This window comes from Rattus norvegicus, chromosome 9 (assembly GCF_021556685.1).
Source record: "Rattus norvegicus strain SHRSP/BbbUtx chromosome 9, alternate assembly SHRSP_T2T, whole genome shotgun sequence".
NCBI lineage: Eukaryota > Metazoa > Chordata > Mammalia > Rodentia > Muridae > Rattus > Rattus norvegicus.
The window spans coordinates 89,378,250-89,402,038 of NC_141542.1; the positions used below are offsets into that span (position 1 = coordinate 89,378,250).

Sequence of the window (23,789 nt, forward strand, 5' to 3'; positions counted from 1 at the left end):
GCATCCCCAAGTTTGGTCCCTTATCCTTTTCCTATTTTCTATTTCTCTTATCTCTTGGCTTAATCATACCCAACATTCTAGCTGCGCATCCCCTAACATCCTGGCACCCGGGTTTGTGTGGATGGAGTGGGCCAAAAGTTGAGCGTAGGTTTCCAGAGCAGCCCTAACAGAGGAGGAGAATGAGAACGTCTCTGTGGGTCACAGGAAAATGAGGCCTGTGGAGCTTACAGGGAGGAGATGTCTAGGGGCCTCACTCTGGTGTCACCGCCGTGGCCACTGCCACCACAATCCACAGCAACCATAGCAAAGTTTCTCACCTAAAGGCTTCAGTTCCAATTGTTTCCTGTGTACCTCTTCGAGGCATCACAGAGCTTCCAGCTCAACACTAGTGTCTCCGTTTTACAGGTGTCAAAGCAATCTATGAGAGGGTTAGACTCTAAGAGGTCTTCCTAGAATCCCCACTTTACTTCCAGCAAAGGCTCCATGATCCTTTCCAAGTCCAGGCAGGCATCCTGTTCGTTTTTTTAATGCCTGTGAAGGCTTAGGAAAGAAGGGGGCTAGAAAGAGCTCTGGCCAGATGGCAGGGTAATAAATGGCTCTGATTTAATAATTTGTTGCTCTCCTCTTAATTAAAAGGCTTTTCCCTAAATGACTTGCTGATCACACAAACAGCACACACTGCTTGGGTCCCAGAGGACCAGGGAAATCTGAACTGGGGGGGAATTGGGGGAAGAAGACGGATAAGGAGGTGTCAGATGCTAAGACGATGCCCACCTGGTACACGCCAGGCTCTGTGCACTACTGATGAGCTGGAACTGACTCTTTTCTGGAGCCCGACTTTGTGGAGGCTCACACAGCCACAGGCCTTTTTAATTGCAGAGATCCAAGTATCAGCTTTGTTATGGCTTTGCGCTCAATTCCTATGATGGCCCATCTGACCTTTGGGAGTCTTCAGATAGCCTTTGAACCATTTTGATTGTGTGACATAATATACCCGACATATGGGGTAGTAGTGGGAGATGGCGTTAGAGAACCGTTGCTTCAAACGTTGTGTTATCAATATCTACAGTTATGATCAAAAGACACTATTTGCTAAGCTAGGTATTTCTTCTGAGCAGCTGCGATTTAGCAGTCCCTGTGAGTAAAATCTACTTTGCAGATGCGATCATAGTGAGGCGTATTCTCGAAACCTCAGGTGTAACTAGGATATGCTGCTGATAAAGCGCTAGCTGGAGAGGCAGTTTGAGGGGGCTCATGGGGGACTGGCTGTGTTAATATGGAGGCTGGTGGTCTCTCTTGCATTACGCAGAAACACCTGGCCCTGTCACATTTCATCAAGAGACTTGTCCAGCTCTCCTTTACTTGTTCATAGGGTCCCAAAGATCATGTCATACAGGCAAACATCCTGCCAGTCAATCAATTTCAGATGAACAGTAAGCTCTCAAATGAAAGGTGAAGCTCAGGGAAGGAGTGCTTGCCTAGTATGCTGTTCTTGGTTTATCCTTAGTGCTGTATAACAACAACAACAACAGTGTTTTATACATTATTTCATTCAATTAAGCAAGTTCTCCTATACATTTGTGCTTTTATCAGATTGAATATTCTTGTATAGCCACCATTCTCCCTATTGCTTTTGGATGTCAAATCCCTTCTTATCTTTCGAGGTCTAACTAAGATGCTATTTGTCCCAGAGTCCCTGTGTACCTATGATCAGAGCTCCTCACTAAATCCCCAGAGCAATTTGTCCATCATTCTTTGTGGATTTTTTTGAGAATACTTTCACTTATGTACAAATAGAGGAGGGTGGGCCTATAGCCAGTTGGTGAGGGCACAGAGAAAAGTGTGGAATCGCCTATGTAAGTGGGAGGAAGCTCAAGGAGACTAATGGCAGGCATGTGGGTGTTTACTTCGTCATCCCAGAAATCTAGAGGCTTTGGGTAAATTCTGGAAGAGGTATGGTTGTTATACATATAGGGATAAGAAAGAATAAGCCTACTTTTTTTCTGAAGCCAACAGAAGAAAAATAAAATGAAAACTCAAATACTATCAAACTGATGGCTAAGAGGGGGCTGATTTCCTGGAAGCCAGTGCTAAGGACCAAGGAAGTGATCAAATGGGCGCTAACACTCTTTCCCAAATGGAGCTGAGAGCCAGTGGTTTCCTATTACTGCATCCAGGAGTGGGAGGTCCCTTCCTGTAAGCTACCTAGAAAGCATTTCTGCTCTTAACTGCTCTATTAGGATAATTTACATTCGTGATGAATGAAACCGTTCCTTCCCGAATTAGCCTGAGTAGCTCCATCAAGTGCAGATGTGAACAGTTCTGTTTGCTGCAGAAAGCTGTGTTGCACCATTACCCCCCTGACGTCGTCTGAGCCTGCAGCTTGTAGCTGCCCCCAGTAGCTTCTTCCTAGAATTTTTCTTTGGCAAAAAAAAAAAAAAAAAAATCTGAGCTTGCCCAGAATCTGGGGTGGACACTAAGCAGAACCTTCTGACAGGGAGAAACATGGAATGCTGGAGTTAGAAAGGAGGACTCACGTTTTCCCCAAGATCCATAGAATCCCACGTTTTGAGGTCAGAGTAGAAACAAGGTGCCGGTCCTCGGGCCTCCTAAATCTTCCTTTGCTCTTGAAATTCCTCAACAAACTAGTCTCTATTTTTAAGAGCTGAATTCAAAGCTATTATGGTGGCCCAAGCCTTTAATCCCAGCAGGCTGCAGCAGGCATATTTCTAAGAGTTCAAGACGTGCCTGGTTTACTTAGTGAGTTCCAGACCAGCCAGGTATGCACAGTGATGCCCCGTCTCAAATAGCAGCAAAAGGAGGTGAGCTCAAAGCCAGGAGCACACAATTTAAAATAAGCTTTAGTCTATGTCAGAGCTTCTCAACCTTTGGGTCATGATTCCTTTTGACAAACCTCTATCTCCAAAAATATTTACATTACGGTTCATAAGAGTAGCAAAAGTCAGTTATGAAGGAGCAACGAAAATACTTTTATGGTTGGGAGGTCACCACAATACGAGGAACTGTATTAAAGGGTCACAGCATTAGGAAAGTTGAGAACCGCTGGTCTATGCTATGGGCAGGTCAGATGAAGAGAGGAAAAAAGAAGTTAATACGTGTAAATATAGAAATGTAAAATGTAAAATAAAACAAGAACTTGAAGAAGAGGGACCCAGACAGAAGCAGTGGAGACGAGGAAGGGAAGGACCCAGGGGAGCATTCACAGCCCATTATCTGCCCCCTTGTGGTCGTCGGGGAAATTGTAGTTGGCCAATGACTAATATTACGTTTTCAACTCACATCAGGTACAAACTAGGAAATTTCTTGTAGGAATAATAGATGAAATCCTATCAAATGCTGGTGGCTCACCCCTGTTCTAGCATCCACAGAGCAGCGTATGGGGTCAGCAGCAGGAGCGGGGATATCTGTGGTCTAGGTTAGACCCCAGTATTCTCTCTATGCTTAGACACGCTACTTGCCTTCTTATTTCTGAATAGCCATGAGACAGCCTTCATTTTATTCTGATTTATAATTCTGCAGAGACCAACCAATTGTTAGGAAGAAGAACAATCCGTAAAAAAGTTCAGCATGCCACCTCAACTTCCGAAGTCAATTTTGAATCTATCACCATCCCTGGGAGAGTTATGCACTGGAGGACAGCATTCTGCATCCCGGGACCCCCGCTGCAGGATCCAGGCACACAGTCAGACTTTGTGGAGTGGAACAGTGGTGCTTGAGTCTCCCATTCAGTGCCCGTTACGAGATGTCAAGAGGTACAGGACAGTTAAGAGGTGAATAGGGCTCCCCTCCTGAGTGGATTCACCCATGCATGAGATTAATGGGCTAACAGGTTACCCAGAGGGCAGGTCTACTGTAAAAGCTATTTGGTCTGGGTTTCTCTTGGTCCCTTGCCTGTCTCCAAGGAGGAATTCTGCCCCCTGAGCACAGCCTACAGGGCTCTGTTCTCTGTCACCTCAGCACTCTGTCAATCAGAAGGCCATCACTAGATGTAGTTCCTGGGATGTGTGCCAGCACCATGAGCCCAAATAAACCTCTCCCTAGATAACTTGTCTTTATATTAGCCTGTGATATCATGCTATGGGGAAAAGAAAACAGACTGTATTCCAGTAGGAATCTTTTGTGTGGCTTCTCCTGTTCTCAGAACAAAAATCCAGACTTTTGTTATGGCCTGCAGAGCCCCAGTCACCTGTCCTCTTTTCTCTAACCCCTCCTTGTCGCTGCTCCCCCTCATACAACCCCCCACCCGTGCCAGCTTCCTCACAGTCTCTCAAACCTGCCTGGGTCCTTCTGCAGTGGACCTGCCCCGTGCAGTGTTATCCTCTGAGAACAGCAAGGCAATCACCATCTTTACCAGAGCAGCCGCGATTACCCACAGGAGACCCACACGAGCTCTGGCCTGTAGATGTTCCCTCATAAGCAGGAGGGGCATTAGACTTGTACAAGGGATTTCAGCCACTCCTTCCTGCACCTGGATCCCAGCGGCCCTTGCTGCCTACCGGAACTAGAACCGGTAGGAAGTAGAAGGCTAGATGAAGGGAGGGCTCCATCTCGTCAGCTTTGGGGGAAGTCAATCAGCCATCTGGAGTGAGGTTTTTGGTTAAGGCTGATGTGCAGATGCTTAGAGACCCCTCCAATTCCTGTAAGTAAGCCCCCACTCTTTGGTCTTTGCCCTGTTTTAGGTGAATACAGGTTTGTTCACACCTCCCAGGAAAAGTAAGGCGGCAGCACGCTTCTGGGGCCTAGTGCTTGCCTGCTCTCCTTCTCTGGGGTCCATGCCACCTTTCCCAGACTACTCCTGAACTGGTCAGCTCTGTGCTTAAATAAGTCCTTATTTAAGGTCCTTCATCATTTGAGGTCTTTAGTCTCCTCCCCTTTCTTTCTGCCCTTGATCCTTAACGAGACCTTGATTTTTATGAAGTCAGATCTATTGGCTCCGATTCAGGGCTGCAGTCTGGACGCCTTCACACATTGTGTTTTTCTCAACTCAAGGAAGATATGAATGAAAGGATTTTTTTTTTTTTAAAGGAGAGTGGCAGTATTGGAGGTACAGAAGAAGTGACATTTTACAAGAAGAAATTTGGAGCAGGGTGTCGAGGGGGATGTTTTCAGCAAAAGGCGTGTAATGTTGTCCCAGAGTATAAAAGTGCCAGTTTTGAGAGGGAGACCTGTGAAATAATCCCAGCTAGGAAGCCCAAATGAAGACACTAGGGGAGGGGCCTCGCAGCAGCCCCTGGGATGAGTGCTGTAGGGAGCCTGCTGCAAGCAGGTCCTAACTTTGAAGAGTTTGGGGAAGGGGTCTTGGGGAGGCAAACAAGAGCAGAACTGCCAGGACTGTCAGTCATTAAGTCCATCAGAACGGAACAACCGCTAAGGAAGGTGAATTTCTTGCCCTATAAACCTTCACAGTGCTCCTCTGTGCTTTGGATATGCAAATATCCGCTCAGCCCGCAGCACGCTGGGAAGGAGCAGCCTCCTTAAAGACCCAAAGCCTCGCATCTGCTCCCGGATCTCACCACAGAACTCTCTCGCTCTCTTGGTGTAATTAACCTGAGTGGTGGTGTGCCCTTGAGGCGCCTGTCAAAAAATCCTCCCCAAAGACTGTCAAGCCCTGTTCTAGGGCATTGGAGAAGGACGGAGAGGGAAGCCCAGCGTTTACATCACCAGCAGGAAGCTCCCCAGGGAGACTTTAATCTGGTTTAGGTGTCCAGACACAGGCCATTAGGCAAGGGAAGGCATGCAGTGACCATTTGTACATCTAATTAAGCCCTAGAAAGAGCCCTGCTAAGGCACCTGTCTCTGGCCTGGTTAATCAGGTCCCGCTGACCTCTCCGGGCTTCTGTTTCTTTACTCCTAAGGGAGGAGACGAATATCCTCGAATGTCCCTCCTGATTTCACTTTCTGGGTCAAGAAATGAAAATTACAGAGATTTTCTGGAAATGTATCAACAACACGTCTACCTTCTCAGGTCCCTGGAGTACACAGGGGGGGGGGGAAATTAAGAACTCTTAAGGGTGGGAAAAATGTGACTTAAACACTGCCTTTGTCCCTTAGGGACAACCCAAGAGGATGTAGAATCCAAAAGGTCTAGGGTTAAACCTCAGAATGACAAACTCATGCCTTTAGATCCCTTTGTGATTTAATGCGGCGTTGTGCCTGTTTCTTATAGTAAGCATACAGTTAAGTAGTCAAAGAAGGAAAGAAAGGGAGGAAGGGATGACGGAATGAAGGGACACTGGACTGAAGGGAGGGAAGAAGGCTGACCTGAGAGGTGGGAGCCATTGATCAAACACCATAAATTTGGTTAATTTATGCCCCTCTCCTTCTGTAACGGTTAATCTTGATTGACAACTTGATGGGATTCAGAATCACCATGGAAACAAATCTCAGGGCAAGTCTGTGGGGGAGTTTCTATATTCGGTTAAATGAGGTGGGAAGACTCACCCCAAATGTGGGCAGCACCATTCTCTGCACTGATCCCGGGACTGAATAAGAGAGAAGTGACCTGAGCATAGCATTCGCCACCCTGTCTCCTTCCTGCGGATGCGACGTGACCCTCTGCCTCAAGCTCCTGCAACCACACTTTCCTACCGTGATAGACCGCAGAACCGCACCCCGACTGTAAACCCTGCTTTCCTTAAGTCGCTCTTGTTAGGCATCTAGTCACAGCGATGAAGGAAGTAATTAATAAATCTTGGCTCCAAAAGAAAGAACTGGAAAGCTAAGTGTAATTCATAAGGGAAGCACAATCAGGAGTCAAGAGTACAAGGGTGGGGAAGTTCAGTGGTAGTGTGCTTATCTAGCATGTAGGAGGCCCTACCTAGGTTAAATTGCTAACCTGCACTCTCCCAAGCAGTCGCTGGTAGCAGTTCTTCAAGGCTCCGCCCAGCAGTTGCCTAGCAACAGCCAGGTAGGCGCCAGTCCCGCTTACAAAAACGACTCTCTCTCACTCTCTCTCTCCCCCCACCTCTCTGCACCCCCTCCGTCTTCTTTTCCCTCCCTCCCCCTCCCCCCTCTACACACACACACACACACACACACACACACACACACACACACACACACACACACACTATGGTGGTTTGGTTTAATTAAAGCGCTCCCCCCCCCCCCCCCTTAGGCCCTTAGAGAGTAGCACTATCCAGACAAGCGGCCTTGTTGAAGTAGGTGTGGCTGTATTGGAGGTATTCCACTAGGTGGCGGGCTTTGAGTTCTCGGAAGTTCAAGCCTGGTCAGTGTGTCACAATCACTGTCTGCTCCCTGTTGATCAAGATGTAGAACGCTCAGCTACCTCTCCTTTTCCAGCACCATGTCTGCCTGCATGCTGCCATGACTCCCACCATGATGATAATGGACCAAAGTTCTGAAACTGTAAGCCAGGCCCAACCAAACGTTTTGCCATGGCCATGGTGTCTTTTCACAGCAATAGAAACCCTAAACAGACAGATAGGCAGGCACACACACACATACACACACACACACACACACACACACAAACACACACACACATAGGGGAATTAAAACAAACAGAGGAGGGGAGGAAGAGGGGGAGAGAGGGAGGGAGAGAGAGTTAGGTATGGGCCCTAGTACCTTCTAGCTCTAAAATTCAAGATATCCATTTATCTATGAGTCATCTATTTACCAATGGCATTTTTTTTGGCACTTAAATCAGTCCTGAAATGTTAACTGAGTAATGGGCTGCTTTCATTGAAATGCATAACATGGAGCTAACTTTGAATTTATATATTTGTTTGTTTTAAGGCATGGTTTCTGTGCAGCCCTGGCTGTCCTGGAACTTACTCTGTAGACCAGGTTGCCTTCAAAATCACAGAGATCTGCCTGCCTCTGCCTCCCCAGCACTGGGATTAAAGGTGTGCCCACCACTGCCCAGCCCTTTTAACCATCTTAATGAATTGGTGGATTTTCACTGTTGCCTAACGAACTTCTTGAAGTAGATAAACTGTTTTAAAAGCCAGCGTGTCGGTGCATACCTGTAATCCCAGCACTCCGAAGGCTGAGGTAAGAAGTTGTGGAGTGGGGTTGGGGATTTAGCTCAGTGGTAGAGCGCTTGCCTAGCAAGCACAAGGCCCTGGGTTCGGTCCCCAGCTCAAAAAAAAAAAAAAAAAAAAGAAGTTGTGGAGTGTGAGGCCAGTCTGGCAAGACAAATTTACCAAATGAGTATTTCAACACTTCCCCTCCTCCCTACAGAAAACGTAATTACAGTAAGACCCCAATAGATTATGTTGTTGACAAAGCCAATGCTAGGAATACTGATTGAAATCGCATTGGTTTGCCTTTTTGAAGACGAGTTTTAGACTGACTTCAAGTTTAGGATGTTAGAGCTAGAAAGGAGATCACATTGTTTAGTCCAATTCCAGCCTTTCTACGTTGGAATTCCTAGGAGCTAGATACATGAATTGATGGGAATCCAGGGTTCAGAGATTGGGATGCCTGGGCCCATAGTCCTCTGATTTATATGACAGTATATTGCTCTGTGGGTGAATCAGCTGAGCCTGGAGAGTGAAGTGACTGTCATATGAATTGGTGACAGGCACAAATAAGGGTATAGCACACAGTCTTAACAAATTAACCGACTCAGCAGGGGACAGGAAGAGCAAGACAGGTGTTGGCTAATTAGTAGCTATTCACATTGTGAAGCAGGAAATGGATGCTCAGTAGTAGGGAAACCAAAGGTATAAGATTCACCTCAAATACTAGCTGTAAGTGTTGCAGCTCTGAAGAAAAAGGCGTCTCCTTCAGAAGTTCTTTTTAGCTGCCTTTGAAATTTTCCCCAACACAAGTGAAGGGGAAAAGGTATCCTAGCAGTTGGGAGTACCACAAAGTCACACCACACAAATATATTTATTGGGAGGAGAAAACTCAGGAGGGTGGCTACCTCTGCTCCAGTGAGAAGCAACGGGGAACTGGGCAGAATACAGGATTTATATAGCGTAGCGTTTCTTGGGGTGGGGGTGGGGGGTGGGATTTGCAGGGTGGCCTGGGATTGGAGGGATTATATGGCCTGATTGTTGGAGCAAACTCAAGGATTGGTGGGATTTTTTTTTTTTTTCTTGTAGGGCAGGCAGAGACTGAACACTCCAGCCACACTGGTACAAGCACAAGAGACATCTGCAGGGCGAGGCATGGCAGTTGGAACTCTTTAGGTGGGGACCTCGGCCACTTGTGTGTCTTGAGGGTTTATAACGTTTACAAAGTATACCAAGTTTACAAAGAAAGCCCAAGCAGGAAAAGCTTTCCGTGCCCCTCGAATGGGCATAAATAGCCGACACTAGCAGCATTCCTCTTCCACCTCTTGTGGCTGCTATCTTGACAACTCCTGCACTGGTGGAGCCTACCTTACTGCAGCCCACTTCACCTCTTCTTATTAAAAAGCACATCACTCCGAAAAAAAAAAAGAAAGAAAAGAAAAAAGGGTTAGGGATTTAGCTCAGTGGTAGAGTGCTTGCCTAGCAAGCACAAGGCCCTGAGTTCAGTCCCCAGCTCCGAAGGAAAAAAAAAAAAGAAAAAGCACATCACTTTTCTTTAACTGTCTGGTCATTTCCCCCAACTTACTCTGTATTCAGAGATCTACCTCTTTGTAATGAGCTCTGTTTGAAAACAGAATCGTAACAACCTTCACACATACACTGATGACCGAAGAATATTGTATTCAACTGTTGCAGGGTAGAAAGAAGGCTGGTGCTCAGAAATGGAGTCAAGTAACCATGACAGCCTATCGGATAGGTGGGAGGGCTTTGGAATCAGAGTAACAAAGTAGCTGAACACAGCCTTGTGAAAATTGTGGACCAGTTCTGGTTCGGTTTTCTCATCTATAGAATGAGGAAAATAGAGCTGGGTGTGTGGTGCACAACTTTTTAAATCGCACTCCAGAGAAGGATCTCTGTCAGTTCTTTAGGCTAGTCAATGAAACATAGTAAGATTATGTCTTTTAAAAAAGAGGGGAAAAATATAATAATAATCTCACGATGGTGCAAGTCTGTAGGTGATGGATGCAGGAAAGTTCTCTGCCACAGAGTAAGTTCTAGACCAATCTAGGATACATGAGTTCCTCTCTGTGCTTCATAGGTTGTAGTACGGATTAACTGAAGTTCATATTGATGATCAGCACGCTGACTGATGGAGGCTCTAACAATTCAAATTCCTCTTTGGTCTAGGAAAGCAGATGGGGCTTATAAGGACAACACTATTAGAAACGGGTGCGTCAGGAAAATATTAAGTATCAAATCAATCTGGCTGTCTGACATATCTGGAGACACCGCTGACACTGAATGTTCAGCATCACAGGCTGCCTTTACGCCTGACTAAACGTTTGAAGAAACTGAGACCTACAACTCCCAGGGTGCATCACACCTTGACCTGCCCATAACGTTACGCCTCTCAAATTCACCAACCTCCAATGGGCAGGCTTTCGGACTCAAACTACGAACCCCAGAAGGCCCTACACCAAGTGTATTATCATCCACAATTAATCTGCGGCCGTATTGGCTGTCGGGAAGTGTAGTTCGACGGTGGCCGAGCCATTCAATGCCAGCCGCCCGCGCAGAGATATGTGAAGTTGCAGCTCTTGAGTTTTAGTTCTTCTCACAGTCCATCCAGAAACGAAAACTGCCCAGGTAAAGCTCTGAAAGACCCTCCTGGGCTAGGGCTCTTCTGCGAAGGTGCTTCACCTTACCAGTCTCGCCAGGTAAGGAAGTGGACTGCAAAGGAGGTAAAGGCGTTGGAGGCGGACGATACCAAATTACGGCGGGAGGAGGGAGCAGCAGGAACGGGAGAATCCAAGTGGGACTGTTAGAGGCAAAGTGGGGCGGGGCGTCCTCTTTCCGTAGGCGCCCAGGATGTGCCTGGAAAAGGAAATGAAGCCTAGGTTCCAGCAAAGTGGGACGTCTATGTGCTGGGGTACACTTGTCGTTTATGGTTTATTAGTTGGACCTCTCATTCCGTGATCTCACCTCCCGACTGGGTAGTCAGTCAGCATACCGGGCCAGGGCAGTTAGGTAGATGATCCAACTTGGAGTACAAGGCTGAGAATTTTAATTGCTGCTGGCTGGCTGGATTGAGTGTAACATCTGTGGGAGAAAATGTTTTGGGGTGCTTTGTCTAATGGGAGTCTTAACAGGGAATAAAATTTAAGCCCTCTAAAGTCTAGAGTCTAAATCTTCCTTTGACGCCTGGCCGTGCTACTTGAGTATTTCCTGTGTTACAAGCATTATAATGTGAAAATGCTTCTATTCTGTTGTAATTGGCTGGGAGGCTCACTGCCTCTGTCCGCTAACTTAGGCCTAGTCTTGGAAGCTCCTAGCCACTTATCTGAGCCTTGAATGTTTTCAGCCTCTTGAGACCTGCTGCTGAGTAAGCTCGCTCTTCTTTCTGAACTCTAGCTGGCTGGTTCGACTCAGCTGTTGTGGCTCAAACTCCTCTCCCAGCTGACTTATTCAATCTGTCTTTTCTCTCCGCCTCTGAATTGCTGTTTGGCCTTAAACTAACTCTAGTTATCTGTTCTAATCTTCCGGCTCCTTCTCATTTTCTTGCTCATTTTGTCTTCATCTGTGTCTAGCTTGTTCTCTCTTCAGTCTGTGTCTGTAAAACTCTTAACAGTAAAACTGCCTCCTTCTCCCTCTCAACTCCACTGTACTGCTCTCCACAAACTCTACTATATTTCCTGTACTGTGCCCTCTTCCTCCGGTACAGTCCGTCTCTCCCTAAAGTAGCTTCCCTTTCTCTTCTCATTCGAGTTGGGCATATCCTCTTCTGTCAAATTTTTCTCTGACTCTCGTCACTTTTTTTTGCCATTCAATTAGACATAACTTTCAAACATGGGTGCTTCCTTCTACAAACTAACTTTACCGTCATTGTTTGGGTTAAAGGTGAGTACTGAAGTCGTGTCTATATTCCAGCTAGGGGATTAAAGGACTGAGCTAAACCCTAACTAGAAACACAGGTTTGAATATCCTGTAACATCATAAGGCAGTGTGCCATTTGGATAAGGCTGAAGTCAGATCCCAGCCAGAGAATTAGGTGTTCGGGCCATGGCTTCCAGAGCATTGTAAGATGTCTAAGGTAAATGAAATCACAGTACAAAATAAAATGTATAGGATGACCTTACTCTCTGCTCTTGAGTGGTGATAATGTGCATTGGCTGAGATGACAGTTGAACTGAACCCTTTCTATCTTTTGTCTGATTTTGGTACAGTGACCATTGCTCCCCATTCCCTGCTTTGTCCCCTTATTTTTTCCAAGAGTCATTTTGCCTTTGCATTTTGGAAGTCAGACTCTAGGGCCAGCTGCTCTAGCTTGCATTTGGCCACCTGCAGATTCATCAGAAAGGTAATGAGGGTGGAATGCAAGGGGAGGATTTAGTGTGCAGTCTCCATGAGGCTAATATTCTTTCTCCTCCTTCCAGGTTGGAGACAGGCTATTGTGGCAAGTGTCGTGGCATGGTACGTATGGTCTGTCTATTTCTGTCTGATCCACCAACCTGTCTACTTTAAAATGTAGCCTTTGTCCATTCTAATGAAGTTGGGTTTCACTGTTAAACTTTCTTGGGATCTGCTAACCCACCTTGGCTGGCAGATGGGAAGGGGGAGAAGGAGGAGAGGGGAGGATACCCCAGTGAAACACAATCAGTTTGGAATTTTTGCTGTTTCATCTGGATCAGTATTTTAAGAATATGCTGCTTACTCTGTGTGTGCGCGTGCGCGTGCGTTTTCATTTTAATTATAAGAGAAATTTCATTTCATCCTTTAGCTTTTTCTTTTTTTTTTTTTTTTGTTTTTGGTTCGTTTTTTCGGAGCTGGGGACCGAACCCAGGGCCTTGCGCTTCCTAGGCAAGCGCTCTACCACTGAGCTAAATCCCCAACCCGCCTTTAGCTTTTTCTAATATGTTACCTGGAACAAAACCTTATTAATCAAAGTAGCAACATGGTGGGTGTAAGTTTTATTTCTGTCCTTTTACCTTTCCCAGCTTCTGCCAACTTCCCAGTTAAAGGGTGACATTTCTGCAGAAGCCTATCCTGTTAGAAATGTCCTTGCCACTTACGGAGGAGCAGAGGAAAAAGATTGAAGAGAATCGGCAGAAGGCTTTGGCCCGTCGAGCTGAGAAGCTATGGGCAGAACAGCCCCAGAGTACAGCTTCAGGCTCCAGTGCTGCCAGGCCGTCCCAGTGCAAGCAGAACTCTCTCCTGAATCTCCCAGCGGAGCCTTCAAAGCCAGAGGGCCATGCTACCATTTCCAAGGGACAGAATCTCAATAATTCACTCCCTGCTGCTCAGAGACCTCACAGCTCCCCCTGTTTTCAACCCAGCACAGCAGAGGAAGCAAAGGGACTATGGAAGAGCGAAGGAAAGATGTCCGCAGCCTGCCCAAACCCAAGTCCCCCAGAAGTCTCTAACCAACAGCTTTTGGGTTGTAAATCCAGTGAGGGTCATCCCCAGGCAACCCAGGACACAGCAGCTTCCTGTCCTAGACCATTTCCCAGGGATCCCAAGTTAGAGGCCAAGGCAGGGAGGCCCTCCACCTCTGGACAGAGCATTTCGGACACCTTTTATGCCTTAGGGGGAAAAACACCTAAGACAGATGGGAGACCCGCAAAGGCACTGCAGACCTCACCCCAAAAAGCAAGCTGTCTACGGGGAATGTGCTTAAGGACAGGGGATCGCTTCCGGGTAAAGATCGGCTACAACAAGGAGCTCATTGAGGTGTTTAAGTCTCTGCCCAGCAGACGCTATGGTAATGAGGCTTTTTTCCTTTTTCTATTTTTGGACTCTGTTCTAACAGTTCCTCATAAATAGTAAGAGGGGACATTGGCACGTTACATTTTTCTATTTTAGCTGCCTTCTCCCTTTGTAATAGACACTGTCTCGAGCAGCTGTTAAACTTAGCTAGCGCACAGCCATAGGGAGAACTTTCCTGTGTTTATTGAGGAACCAGTTCCTCTGCCACGTGCTTTGTGTATTGTAGCATTAGAGCCTAAAAACAGTAGTTTGAAATCCAAAGATTTTTTTTGTTCTTTTTTCAATTTTTTTTCTTTTTTTAAGATTTATTTATTAATTATACATAACTACACCGTAGCTGTCTTCAGACACACCAGAAGAGGGCATCAGATCCCATTACAGATGGTTGTGAGCCACCATGTGGTTGCTGGGATTTGAACTCAGGACCTCTGGAAGAGCAGCCAGTGCTCTCAACCACTGAGCCATCTTTCCAGCCCCTTCTTTCAGTTTTCAACTGCTGACCCAGCTCAGTTCTGATGAGTAAGGTGCCTGGGTTAGTTGATCTGAAGGGAGTGCTGGGGTGTGACTAGCTAGCTCTTCTAGTCTTCAGAGCTGTTCACATCCTTGCCCAACTACACACTATTCAGAGGGTTTGGGTTCCAGTCCTAACTGCCTCAGCCCGCTTAGCGAAATGACTTCTGTGGGCTGGAGCTGCCATTATGCCCAACAAAAGAATTACCCACATTGTCTAGCTGTCTCTAGTTGTCCAGGAAATAAGTTAGAGAGTCTCAGATTACAAATGAAGACGAAAAGTGACCAGCCTTCGGTTTATTTCAGATTCGTTTACGAAGACGTGGGACTTCAGCATGAGTGACTACAGAGCCTTGAGTAAGTTCACGCATTCTCTCGCCTGTGGCGAAAAGTCAGCACAAGCTGGCACCTCATGGTTCTATAAGCTGGTGTCGCTCTGGTGATCTCTCTTATCTCTTATAATGACCGTCTTACGAACGGGGAAGTGAAGTCTCAAATGAGTAACTGGTAAGGAGACACTCAGCTAATTAGTCATTCAACTGCAATTCAAGCCAGAGTGCCCATTTCCCCTGGGCTCTGGCAGATCCAGCAGGACAGATAGCTGTGTCAGGCCTCGCTTCCTAGGGAGATGGCTGTTTAATGTCTGACCCCGGCTAGTGAACCCTAAAGTTCAGGGGGCGGGGGCTCTGCTCAGGCAGGTCTGTCTATCCCGTCATCATCAGCCCTGGTGTAGCCGGTCGTCTGAGTGTGTCCTATGTCGGTGATTCTGTCCCCTTGTCCTGTGCTGCGATCTCGTTTCCCTTTCTCCTCACTTGTTCCCAGCAGCTGTGTGTACACTGACTCTGCTCTGCCCATTTCAGAAGCTGAGGGTACGCTTAGATCATTTCTCAGAGGATCTGGCACATGACATAGAATTCTTTGTGTTCACCAGGACATTTCCTTGGGGGAGCGGGCAGTGAAGGGCCAGTTTCTACAGACTTTACTTGTTCTTTCCTTGGTCTCGTCTTTATAAATACGAGACGAGGTGGTGTCCTGCAAGTTGGTAGGGCTGCTGTGACACAAACTGGACCTTAAGCAAAAGAAGTGTGTTTACTTAGTTCTGAAGGGAAGAAATCTGAGGCCAAGATGTGTACAGGCTTGGTTTCCCCTGTGGCCTTTGTCCTTGATGTGCTGGTGGTGATCCTCTGTCCCGGTTAGTAGTTCTCAACCTGTCTGACGCTGTGACCCTTTAGTACAGCTCCTCATGTGTGGTGACCCCCAACCATAAAATGAGTGAATTTCTTTTTTGGAAGAATTATTTATTTATGAATATGAGTACACTGTCACTGCCTTCAGACACACCAGAAGAGGGCATCAGATCCCATTACAGATGGTTATGAGCCACCATGTGGTTGCTGGGATTTGAACTTAGGACCTCTGGAAGAGCAGTGAGTGCTCTTAACCGCTGAGCCATTTCTCCAGCCCCTAGAATTACTTTCGTTGCTACTTAACTATAATGTTGCTGCTGTAATGAATCGTAACGTAAATATCTGTGATTTCCGATGATCTTGTGTGACCTCGTGAAAGGATTGTTCGGGGTCATGACCTATAGATTGAGAACTAATGGTTCAAATCCTCACAGCCGCCAAGCAAACAAGTTTCATACAAGTTCTTGCCTTTGCTTCTCCGTCTTGCTCTTGCTCTCTCTCTCCCTCCCTTTCCTTCCCTCCCTCCATCCTTTCCCCCCATACTATCTCATCCCCACTTTCCTATCCCTCTCTCCGCCCCTCCCTCCACCAGTCATCTCAGATTATTAAGGCCTACCCAAGTGATCTTACCTAACTTGAAAAGCTCTACCTTGGTGTCTTATTCTGAGGCACCGGAACTTAGAACTCCCACATAGGACTCTTAGGGGGCCATACTTCAACCCATGACACCTGTGGTGGTGACCCTTCCCTTCATGCAATCATTATGTGTTAGAAAAGGCTCCAAGTGCCAGGTTAAGATTCCAGGTTTGCCCCCCACCCCTTTTACCTGGTATTACTGGATTTTTGAAACCAGAGATTTCCACTAGGCGGTTTTGTTGGCTATGCTATCTTTTGATCTTGTTTTTGACCACAGTGCTTTGTGACTTGGATGGTGTTTCTGAGTTTGTGTAGGTTTTGTTTGGCATGATTACTTCTTTTGTACTGCTCCACCTACTTGTAGTAGGCACAAGTTTGAACAAGGCCTTTGAGACGAGGCTGGCTGGAGCGTGTGGACCCTCTCTGTACCCTGAATTCCTCTGCAGCAACTTCAGAGTTATAAGCTGCCTTTCTGTTTTTAACTTTTACATAGGTTTATCATTTTCATGCCTTTTTATACTTTTTTTTTTCTTTTTCTTTTTTTCGGAGCTGGGGACTGAACCCAGGGCCTTGTGCTTGCTAGGCAAGCGCTCTACCACTGAGCTAAATCCCTAACCCCCTTTTTATACTTTTTATCTTAGATTATACTTTTGGGGTTTTTGGTTTGTGTTTTGGTTTTTCAAGACAGGGCTTTTCTGTGTAGCCCTGACTGTCCTAGAACTCACCCTGTAGACCAGGCTGGTCTGGAGATCCACCTACCATTGTATCTGGGGTGGAGTGCTGGGATTAAAGGCATACACCATCATGCCACCACTGCCAGCTTTTTTTTTTTTTTTTTTTTTTTTTAAGTACTGGGGATTAAACTCGAAGCCCTGTGCATGGTGGTCCTTTGGCCCTTGATAGCATCATCATACATCCCTGTTGTCCCCGACAGCTCTGGCTTTAAATGTCTGTGGATTCTGCACTGCCCCTCCTTTTCTTTTCCGACAGAGCTGGGACTGAATCGAGGACCTCAGGTGAGCTCGGTCAGCCCTTGAGTGCCGAGCTCCATCCCTAACCTGGAGTTTGCTCTGTTTTACCCCACCCTGTATTTACCCCACCCTGTACTTACCACACAATAGTAGTGAATTAATGCCCAAAGGAGGGAAATTAGTCCCATAGTCCCTGGACTGAAACACTATGGGCACTTTGTCCCCTTCTTTTCTCAGTCACTAAGTAAAGCAGGTTAACATTTGTATATAATTCGCACCCTGCCTTTCTCATAAACATTTCTGTTTCAGTGAAAGCTAGCAGTTCTGTGTAATGAGTGTATGGGTGTCATTATTGTTATAGACCACCGTGAACCTCAACTATTTTGTATTATTGAACATAGTAAATTTTATGCTGTCTTTTCCAAAACTTGTCACTGACAGAAAAAATTAATAATTGCCTGACATTGATCATGTTGTATGAATATGGCAGAGTTTGCCTATGCCGTTTTCTTGATGTTTAATTTGCTTCCCATTTCCTGGTTTTGCATCCATAAGGAAACCCCTGGATGCACAGGCTTACGTCTATTAGTTCCCGGGAGTAGAAAACTCAGGCCTGTCTCTCCAGTCTTCCCAACAGGTCTTAATCTCAGCTAGTAATGTGAATATCTAGCTGGGTTTTATTGTTTTGTTTTCTTTTCTTTCTTTTTTTTTTTTAAAAATTTATTTATTTATTATATATAAGTACACCGTAGCTGTCTTCAGACACACCAGAAGAGGGCATCAAATCTCTTTACAGATGGTTGTGAGCCACCATGTGGTTGCTGGGAATTGAACTCAGGACCTCTGGAAGAGCAGTCAGTGCTCTAACCGCTGAGCCATCTCTCCAGCCCCCTTCTTTTCTTTTTTTAATCTTGCAACACTAATATGTAAAAAAAAAAAAGGCCTTTCATTCCTTTGATTATTTGAAAAGCAGAACATTTCTGTTTTCTGGTCGCTTTTACTTCTGATGCAGATCAGCTGTGTCGCCTACTTTCGTTTTGTCTTCTTCCTGTTTATGTTCTCTGTACCTGTCTGGCCTTAGCAGTTTCGATTTTCAAATACTAGTTGATGTTTTTATCAGCTTTGTCGTCTGTTGTCAAGTCCACGAGGCAAGCGCATCAGTGATGAGTGAGTGACGAGTGATAAAATAATGTGAGAACCAGTGTGCCTGTGGCCCGTTGGTCCTGTTCCTCATCCTGTCACCTAAGCAGTTGGTGCAGTAGCTCTGCACGGGTGTTTTGTGCTGTGCCAGCTTCAGCCGACCGTCAGGCAGAACAGAGACTGCTTCCCTTTAACTTTCACCGCAAGTTACTCCTGCTCTTAATTTCTGATATCTGTTTTTCTAATTTAAAAAATTTGAGGAACAGAAAAATTGCTCACACGCTCTCCGTCTCCCTCTTTGTGTCTCTGTCTCTCTGCCTCGCCACCCCACCCCTGCCCACATCAAGGGTCTTGCTGTGCTGCCCAAGCTAGCCCACCTTTTGGCCTTCTGAGTAGATGGTTTTACAGGTACATATCACTGTGCCCAGGGCATTAGTAAATATGAAAATGCTCAAAGCCTCAGTTAAAGGATGCTTGTAAGCCTTCCCAGTCTACCTTCTGCCCCACTGTCTGGCCTTTCTGAATGTCCTGGCTCAGGTGAAAGTCGTCCAGTGTCATGCACCTTATCTTGGTCCTTCCCTCCTCTTCACAGTGAAGGCCGTCGAGCGACTCTCCACGGTCTCCCTTCAGCCATTGGAAGAGGTCGATGGCACTGTCGGGGGACAGACCAGCCTCCCCTCAGCTCCATCCCTTACCTTTGTCACAGGGAGATGCATGCTCATCTCCCGAGCCCGCTTCGAGGTTGACATCGGCTATTCTGAGGTGGTGATTGCCCTGTTTAAGCAGATGGAGTCCAGGAATTACGGCAAGTGACTGATCTCTGTGCGAGCTGCGATGTCAGCGTTGTTTGTCTCCGTCCTTGAATGTTCCAACTGACTTTCCTGATAAAGAGATAGCTGTATCTACAGGACGCTGACACACCTCCATTGTCACAGAGAGTGAGCGAGTGGTGGCAGCTGCTTTATCTCTAAGCATCCCAAAGAGAACATCCTACAGTTTTCTTAGTCACCTGGTCAGTGCTGTCTTGGCAAATGCAGGTGCTGCTTAGCCTTAGAAGAGCAGTAAAACAGAAGATGCCTACAAAGAAAGGCCTTTCTGTACCCCAAGACAGTGGCGTTGAACTTGGGCCAGCAAAGGAAACCCCTGGAAGGCTGGTTGTTAACCCTATAGCTTTGAGTTGGGGCTTGGGGCGGAGGGTGTGTTTCTAATAAGTTCCCTGGTGGTAGCTATGGTATCAACCTCAGGACCACCACATCCATCCTGAGAGGTTCATGAAGTTGGAAAGCAAATGAGTGAGCATGTGCTTCTGTCTTCTCATTGCAGATCCAAAGACCAGGAAGTGGAACTTTCTCTTGGAAGAGCACAATAAACTAAGTGAGAAGCCCATCTTCCTGCTTTTCTATCATGCTGTTCCCTTGAGTAGCCTGACTTTGAGGAGAGGTTTCTCCTCTCTGCTGTGGTAATATTGGTACCTTCATGCTTGAGGGCAGAGCGGCTGAATGTGCCTGTCCAAGCCTGCTGACCAGCAGCTTGGTGAAACCATTGAGAGGGCTCTTCAACCAAAGGGCAGGCTGGTGTTGTTGAAGTTCCCCGGGCTTGGAAGCCTTCCTGCCATCATAGACAGGAAAGAGAAGGACGGACCTGGGAAATCAGAGGAGTGTCAGGGCCACACAGCTGGAATGGAAGTTCCTTGAGGTAGCCTCTCAGTTTACCTCCAGAAGTTCCTTGAGATAGCCTCTCAGTTTACCTCCAGCACGGGTGACCTAGGAAGTAGGAGAGTGTTCTGGCTGGAGGCTGCATCATGGGCTACAACCTATCAAATGCACAAGGCAAGACATGATAGGTGAAGAATTTTAACAGGACTTAGAGGCTGACCAGGAGCATGGATGTGTGCACAGCTACCGTGACCACAAAAGAGAGACGATGGTTCCCTATCATTTTTTTCCTCCTTGTACTCTTCTTAGATTGACTAAAATTCTAATGTGCTTGAGAAAAGTGGTTGTGGTCGTAGCTCAGCCTGTCCTGAGTGCTAGTCTCCACTAATTTAAAGCAGTGATCGTTTTTTACAGTTGTGTTCTACCTGGTGCCCTATAGACTTACTGGTCAGCCCAGCTAGTGGGAGGAGCTGTGTGTTGGTGCCAGTCACAGCAGTGAGCTGGCCAGCCTTGGGAGTGAGAGCCAGTAGGGACTTGTCCATCAGGTGGGGCTTTGAGGCAGGGCTGTGTTGCTTTCCATGCCTGTGTCTTCTGACTTACCACGCAGTATCAGTTATCAGGTACACAGCGCACTATTTGTGTCCCGCTTGTCCTTTCATTAAGAAGAGACATCTTTGGGCTAGAGATGATAGAGTGTTTGTTTGCCTGGCATGCATGAGGCCTGCGTTTGATCCAGGGTAGGGTGGCATGTGCCTGTTACCCAAACACTCAGGAGATAGAGGCAGGAGGGCCAGAAGTTCAGGGTCATCCTTGGCTACCTAGCAAGTTTGAGGCTGGTTTGGGCCTCAAAACTACCCTATTTAAATCCCTATCTGCCTCCCTGGCAGAATTAAATACATCCTTGAGCAAGGGCTTGCCGTAAACCACAGGGTTAAGTTGACCGTGAGGTAGTGCTGTGTAGCATCTGTAGAAAGTGGCTGAAGTGGGAAGGCTGGCCAGCATAGATCAGAAGTTCTCTGCCTGCTGTTTGGAGTTCACGATTCAAAGGGAACTGTTTGGCCTAACCTGAATGTTTGATGCGAGATGAGAATTAGTTCTTTCTTCTCACTACATTGCCTTTCTTGACCAGGAAAGACAAATACATGAGTACTAGAAGCTCCGCCTTTGGGGACTGACACGCAGGATGATACAGTGCTGGGAGACCTGGAGTCCGGGCTAGTGAGAGCAGCGAGTTCTTCATGCAGAGAAGTGCACACAATGGGCATACTTCTAGCGTCTGCAGGAGACGTTAGTCAGAAATTCTAGATTTAGAATTTTTATAGGCTTTTCCTGGTTACATTGTCTCAGTAAGGAAACCTTTGCTTCCCTTACTGGGGCTACTTGGGGGCCACAGTGAAGTCAGTGGTGACAGAATAAGATTTAAATCCCTGCTGCATCTGGAACCTAACCCATTAAGAAAGTCTAAAGCCAGCTCTGAGCACTGAGAGGCCAGAGAGGGCCCTGCTGAAGAGTCTGGTTCCCACCATGGTTCAGACTCTGTTAATGCTGCAGACCTGGGGAAACTGCTCCTTTCTCCTGACCTGGAGGTCCTCATCCTCATGTGTGAAGTCAGGTTATTGACCTCAAACTGGTTGAGCACATAAGAAGCTACCTAAGAAGTGACACTGAGGCCTGAACATGTCATCAAAGACGTGAGGAGAGTCATCTCCTCTAGGAAAATGCCTCTCAGCGATTTCTCTTCCCACATGACTGGAGGCCTTCCACCCACAGCGAAATTGGCATGAGGCCTTTTGTTTTCCTTGGCTGTCACAGTCCAGAAGGGTTCTCCGTGATCCTGTTTTGTCAGCTGCTGTTTGAAAACACTAGCATCTCTCAGCTGTGTGGCTAGAGCGTTCTGGCAGAGAGCTTTTTGTAGAAATGACTTCTGTATGACTCATGAAGCCAGACAGCACATGCCTGTCATCCGCCAGCGCCAAGGAATGGACAATAGGCAGCGCTGAGGAGGAAGGGTGGGATTCACAGAAGCACCCAGTGAGCTGAACTGGCAACACAAGACTTTGGAGACAGCTGTAGGAGGCAGGGACTTTGGGCTCTTCCCTCCAAGTGGTTGAGAGAGAGTGGCTTACAGAGGCTTACACTCCAACTGCTCTCAGCTTCTTTCTTCCAGCGTGAGCGTTCTGAAGATTGCTAGAATTATGAGGAGAATGACTTCTGCCGAGTACACTGAGCACTCACTCTCCCAGAGCTTGTAGAAATGAGCAGATTCAGATTTAATTTAAGAGATATAAAGTGGATTTCCACATCAGTAGGGAACAGCCTACTTTATATTAAACCCATCAGCCTTACCTATTTTCTATTAGTTTTGCTCATGGAAACTTTGCAGAAACAATTGGTGTGTGTGTATACATACACATATACATACATGAGTGTATGTATATTTTAATTATATGTATTGTGTTTGGGTGGGGAGGGCATAAGCACACACACGTGCCATAGCACACAGCATACATATGATCAGAGGACACACCGGTTGTGAGTCAGACTTTTCTGCCTTGTGGGTTCCAGGGACTGCATGCAGGTTTCCAGTTGAGCACCTCTACCTGCTGATCCATCTCCCTAGCACCTGATACTCATGCAGTGAAGGGCAACAAATGATTTAAATAAGCTGAAAATAACAAGCAGTGGAAGATAGCGGCAAATGACACGGCCGTCTCCGGACACATCGGTGTGTGCCCTGGTAATCAACTGGGAGTAGTCCAGAACTTTTGGAATACCCTTAGCTATTAAGAAACAGCTGATCATGACTGCCTCTATATTAAAGAGAACCATAATTTTACCAGTAAAATAATATATATGTATGTATGTATATATATATATATATGTATGTATGTATGTGTGTGTATGTGTGTGACTAGCTAACACTTAGGCCTTTGGACCACGTAGCCCTAGTTTGAGCTGGTCTATTCTGCCGTTGTCGAAGAGTAGCAGTGGACCATCCATAATCAATGGCCTGGGTGTGTTGTATAAGTTATAAAAAAAACCACAAATCACTAAAACCTGCCTTTGCTCACTAACTCCTGCTTTAGAGACTAGATCATGCACAATCACCTTTAGAGTAATGGGTACACTGCATTTTCTTTTATTTGTGTGTGTGTGTGTGTGTGTGTGTGTGTGTGTGTGTGTGTGTGTGTGTAGCCATCCAGGTGCTGTAGCATATGTGTGGAGGTCAGAGGGAAACCTCAGCCCCCCCACCCCCGTTTCTGTCTTTGATGTGGGTTCTCCTTGTGTTTTTCTACTGCGTTCATGAAGGAAGCTGGTCCAGGAGCTCCTGAGGATTCTCCTGTGTTTGCCTCCCATCATCCTGGAGCAGCCCTGGGATTATAGACTCATGCATTTGGCAAAAACATGGGTTCTGGGTACTCAAACTCTGGTTCCAACACTTGCACAACAAGCTCTTTTCTCTTTGCACACTCATGTGCGCGCACGCACACACACACACACACACACACACACACACACACACTTTACCTGCTTCCCTAGAGATGGCAGCTAAAATACTTTCTCAGGCGGAGAGGGTTTCCTTCATATGAAACAAGATCGGAAGTGTGTTTTTCTTGGTCTGTGACCCATGTGGGGACTCTGCTTCCTGATCTGGTTTCTCGGTAGCACTACTCTCTACCAGTCTAACCTGGGAACACCTAGGGGCTTCTCTCTGAAGAGTACAGTGTTTCTTCTGCTTGTTGACAGAAGGTGACTTAAGAGTTCTCTCTTCCCCCAGTGAAGCCCTAAGAATGAAACTAAGACTAGAATCATTGTTTTGAAGTCGTGCTCTTTTAGGGTCTTTCTGAGCTGACTTTTAGTGGTATGCTACTTTAATAGATATGGATCTTTGTATTTGAATGGAGCTGTAAAGATAAAAAT

The 23,789-nt window shown here is 46.5% G+C and overlaps 1 protein-coding gene across 9 annotated transcripts in view; it reads left to right on the forward strand.

Annotated features, from left to right (window-relative positions):
• Nucleotides 1-10,556: 10,556 nt before the first annotated feature.
• The window catches only part of Smarcal1 (SNF2 related chromatin remodeling annealing helicase 1), a 45,538-nt gene continuing 32,305 nt past the window's right edge, over nt 10,557-23,789 (forward strand). Inside the window, exons 1-7 of one of the 9 annotated variants that reach the window (XM_087566271.1) lie at nt 11,275-11,388; nt 11,838-11,903; nt 12,440-12,476; nt 13,001-13,764; nt 14,586-14,636; nt 18,806-19,018; nt 19,537-19,587. In XM_087566271.1, coding sequence (XP_087422397.1) covers nt 13,059-13,764; nt 14,586-14,636; nt 18,806-19,018; nt 19,537-19,587 — 1,021 coding nt within the window. In that variant the 5' untranslated portion in view covers nt 11,275-11,388; nt 11,838-11,903; nt 12,440-12,476; nt 13,001-13,058. 9 annotated transcript variants of the gene reach the window in all.